This window comes from Coenobita brevimanus, chromosome 5 (assembly GCF_032717465.1).
Source record: "Coenobita brevimanus isolate Jiangsu-jjx chromosome 5, ASM3271746v2, whole genome shotgun sequence".
Taxonomy (NCBI): domain Eukaryota; kingdom Metazoa; phylum Arthropoda; class Malacostraca; order Decapoda; family Coenobitidae; genus Coenobita; species Coenobita brevimanus.
In genome coordinates, this window is record NC_136958.1 from 35272965 (window position 1) to 35277550 (window position 4586).

The 4586-nt window shown below is 43.2% G+C and overlaps 1 protein-coding gene across 1 annotated transcript; it reads left to right on the plus strand.

The window, feature by feature from the left end:
• The first annotated feature begins 2850 nt into the window (after positions 1-2850).
• Positions 2851-3792, plus strand: LOC145398764 (zinc finger BED domain-containing protein 5-like). Its single transcript, XM_080271576.1, has one exon. The coding sequence runs from the start codon at positions 2851-2853 to the stop codon at positions 3790-3792; it is 942 nt and encodes a 313-aa protein (XP_080127702.1).
• The last annotated feature ends 794 nt before the right edge of the window (positions 3793-4586 follow it).

A 4586-nucleotide genomic window follows, 5' to 3' on the forward strand; every position in this document is an offset into this window, starting at 1 on the left:
TGTCCAAGAGATGTGTTTGGGGCCGTTCAGTCTGCGGGCGGTCAGTCCGTGAATCTGTCGGGGTATCGTCAGGACCACCTCCCCCCCTGAAGGGGGGGAGGCAGTAGGGTTGTCCGCCATAGGGACCACTTCCCCCTAATGGGGGAAGTGGGAAGGAGGAGGAAAAACGAACAAGGGACAAACAACCAGGGACCACACACCTAAGGCTGAAATTGCCCTCTCAAACCACTCCAGGGAGGCCCGACCGTGTTAATCCACGCCCCAGAGCAATCAGTGGGGGGGACCCTCCGTGGGCGATAAGCAAAGGTAATCTCAGTAAATAGGAACAGACACCTACTGTTCCAAACTAATAGGGAGAGGTGGAAAGTTAGAAACTAGCTAACCTATACGTCACCAGAAGGGTGAAAAAAAATGCTCATTGCCGGTGAGGCAGCCCTGAAAGCTAGAGAAGAGAGCAGATGGAAAGCATATCTGCACTCCTCACGACCATGCATCAAAGTCTTTAAACAACACATCTCAAACATTAAAGATAAACACCAAGACTGAACGCCTTAAGGTCACTTGTCCATACAACATTGGACACAACAATGAAACCACCACCACAATTAGCAAACAATATATACATTCAGTGATGAATTATGCAAGCCCTGCTTGGGCTCCTAACCTCACTAAAACACATTATAACACTACAGACCATACAGAACAAGGCCCTAGAAATAATCACAGGCAGCACGGATACTACACCCACAGACCACCTACACCAAGAAACCAAAGTCCTCAAAGTTAAGGATCAGCCAGACATGAGAGGCACCCAAATTCTCACTGCAACCTCCACAAACCAACACCACCCACTGCACTACATGACAACACATCCACATACACCAAGGAACATCAAAACAACACCCAGCACACAATATCACACAAATACTGTCATCTTTCCCCCCTCGCTCACCTCAAACCAGCTTCCAGAAGCATATCCATACTCAGATCACTCGCTGCTCCATTCAGTCACTTAACCCGTACCCTCCCGGTTTTTTCAGGCCCCTCCACCACCTGAAAACTCGATTTATTTTTGACTTTTTTTTTTTTTTTTTTTTTTGCTCAAACATTCCCTTTTGGTGAGAAACTAATGAAAATCACCAAGAAAGTTGCTCCCATCATCCCTAAGTGCTCCTAAGGTGGGTCTCCCCTCACCTCAGCCAGGTGTTCTGTGGCCAGGCCGGTGCAGCTGCTCCGTTTTCTATGGTGGGAAGCAGGAGGGTAACTAATCAAAACCAACCTAATTACATATATTTACATTTACTTGCTACAAAAGTACATATACAGCAACAATATATATATATATATATATATATATATATATATATATATATATATATATATATATATATATATATGGAGCCTCTGTGGTACAGTGGTACAGTGTGCATTTCGTACACGGGTGGACCAGGGTTCGCGCCCCGCCAGGGTAATAAACTTTGGGAGTGTTCACCCGGCCACGTACTGCATTGGCGGACACAAGGGGTGCTGTGGTTGAACCAGTGTCGCTTACTGTAAAGTATGCTTGCACCTAGTCGGCTTGCGTGGGCCGATTACACTTGGTTCACAGACTACACACACATCCAAAGCCACTACAATTACACTTACAAGCACTTCTCACCCTACATACAATCTCTACTAGACAGCCTAAGCCACTTTGTAGAGATACATTGGCTGTATCGTCCCGAATTCGGTCGGGATAGGCTGGTCCTGCAGTGGATACTCAAACGGCTGCTGCTGCTGATATATATATATATATATATATATATATATATATATATATATATATATATATATATATATATATATATATATATATATCTGATACTGTTGTTTCTGCTAACATACACTAGAGCAGTGATTCTCAAACTATGGGTCACGACCCAAAAGTGGGTGGCGAGAGCAGCTTTAATGGGTTGCAAGGACATAGAATAGCCCTAATGCTTTCAATGTACTTTATTTACTTAACTGAAATTGTAATTATCCTTATTACACTATTAGCATGTTCATAATATCTACAATAGGCAATATACCGATTACTTTTTTTATTCTCTCTCTCTTTCTGTGTGTGTGTGTGTGTGTGTGTGTGTGTGTGTGTGTGTGTGTGTGTGTGTGTGTGTGTGTGTGTGTGTAGAATATTGATACAGCACATCGGCTGGTATAATTTAAATTCATCGTGAGTAAAATGCTCCAAGCTCGCCGACCTGCACATCCATGGCACCGCCAGGCACCAGTCTCACTCCCAGACCCGTCACTGTCCCAGTTAGTTGGAAGCTGGATGTTACACGTGTAGGCATTTGCTGAATATTCTCTTCAGTTGTATTTCTCTTTTTCAGTTGTATTCTCTTCAGTAATGTTAAACAAGGGGCCCGTTTGCATTTTGATACGTCTGCTGCCTGCTGATTGTTTGCCTCTATGAAGGAGGTGACGTTTTCTCAGATTTCTTTATTTGTTAGGAAGATTACAAAAAAAAAAAAAAATACAAAACAGATTAATATGAAACTATGTGGAGGGAGGGAATATTGGCCAAGGAAGAACCCATTAAATTTTGAAGTGCATCCGGATAATTGGGCATTCAGTAGAGTGCATACCTCCGCCTCTGTCAACTACAGTACTGCATGGACTGTCATGAAACTTGGTTGAGAGACTGGGCATGGGCCAGGAAAGAACTCAATAAATTATGGAGTGGATCAGGAGAAAGGAGCACTCAGTAGAGCGCATACCTCTGCTAAGAATTATTAGGCCTTGATGGAGGTTTGAGCTCTCAAGAGTACTGTGTACAAACATTTTTTTTCTTTCATTTCCTTCAGAATGGTGAAGCAATTATACAAGAATGCCTTCCTGGACTTCGGCTTCACAAGCATTTTTGATCATGGAATTGTCAAGCCTCAGTGTGTTGTTTGCTGTGAAGTTCTGTCAAATGAGTCATTGAAAGGTAATGAGTTAAAAAGACATCTGGTTTCAAAGCATGCTGAACACACTCACAAAGTGCGAGCTTTTTTTGAAAGGAAGGAAATTGCTCCGAAGAGACAAAGGTTCAAGACTCCTGACAATCCAGCAGTAATAGCTTTGAAGCAAGTCACACTGGCATCATACAAGGTTGCATGGAGAATTTCAAACAAGAAAGCACCCCACACTGTTGGAGATCTCATCAAACCTGCAGCCATTGACATGGTAAAAACAATGTGTGGAGATGACGTTGCAAGGAAATTGGAAATTATCCCACTTTCAAATGACACGGTACACAGGAGAATCGTGGACCTGCCACTTGATATCAAACAGCATGTGTCAGACCGCATCAAAGCCATAGGGACATTTAACCTGCAACTAGATGACTCAACAGACATAAGTGATAACGCCCAACTGTTAGTTTATGGCTGGTATGAAGGTCCAACGGATCTAGAAGAGGAGTTTCTCTTTTGTCATGCACTGCTGACGACCATCACAGGAGAAGATGTTTTTCAAATGGTTGACCAATTCTTGAAAGAGGAAGAACTTTCATGGGCCGACTGCTTCAACATCTGTTCTGATGGCACACCAGCAATGCTCGGAGTGCGAAAAGGCTTCACAGCACGTGTAAAGCAAGTTAATCCCAAGGTGAATGTTTTTCATTGCCTGCTACATCATGAAAATCTGGTTGTTCGACACCTGTCACCTGGACTGAATGACGTAATGAACGAGGCAGTTCAAACTGTCAACTACATCAAAGGCAGTGCATTGAACACTCGATTGTTCGAGCAATTATGTAGCTGATTTCAGCACAGAGCACAAGCATCTTCTCTTTCACTCAAACATCAGGTGGCTTTCAAGAGGAAAAGTACTGCGACAGCTACTAGATCTTCGGGATGAACTGGAAATTTTCCTGACTGAAAAGAAGTGTGTTTTAGTGGACAAACTGTTGAACAAGATGTGGCTCCTACAAGTTGGGTATCTCACTGATATTTTTGCTAAATTCAAGGACCTAAATATCAGCATGCAAGGCCGTAACTAGACGATTGTCGGAGTTGCAGAAAATATGTCTTCTTTCATGTACAAACTAAAGCTCTGGCTAGGCATCGTGAAACGAGGGAAATTTGCAGCTTTTCCAACTGTGGCAGAATTTCTGGAAGCATGGGAGGAGACAACATCTCACGACGATGCCAGCAATTTTATTGTACCGCATTTGACAGAGTTGATGGCGGAGTTTGAAAGGCGAATCCCAGAAGAGCACATCCGAACCCAGTCATGGGTGAGAAATCCATTCGACGTGAATGTAGAAGACCTGGCAGATGGTGTTCCAGGACTCATGGAGCAACTTAATGAGGTGCAGAATGAAAAGTTGAAGGACCTCTTCAAGGAACTATCCCTTTCTGCATTCTGGACTCAAGTAAAGAAAGAGAAACCTATTGTAGGAGATGAAGCTGTAAAAGTGTTGCTCCCCTGTGTTACAACCTACCTTTGCGAGCATGGTTTTCAGCTCTGACTCATATTAAAAACAAGTCGAGAAACAAGCTTAACCCTGAGCACAATATGAGATGCAGCCTAACCACACTTATCCCACGATTTGA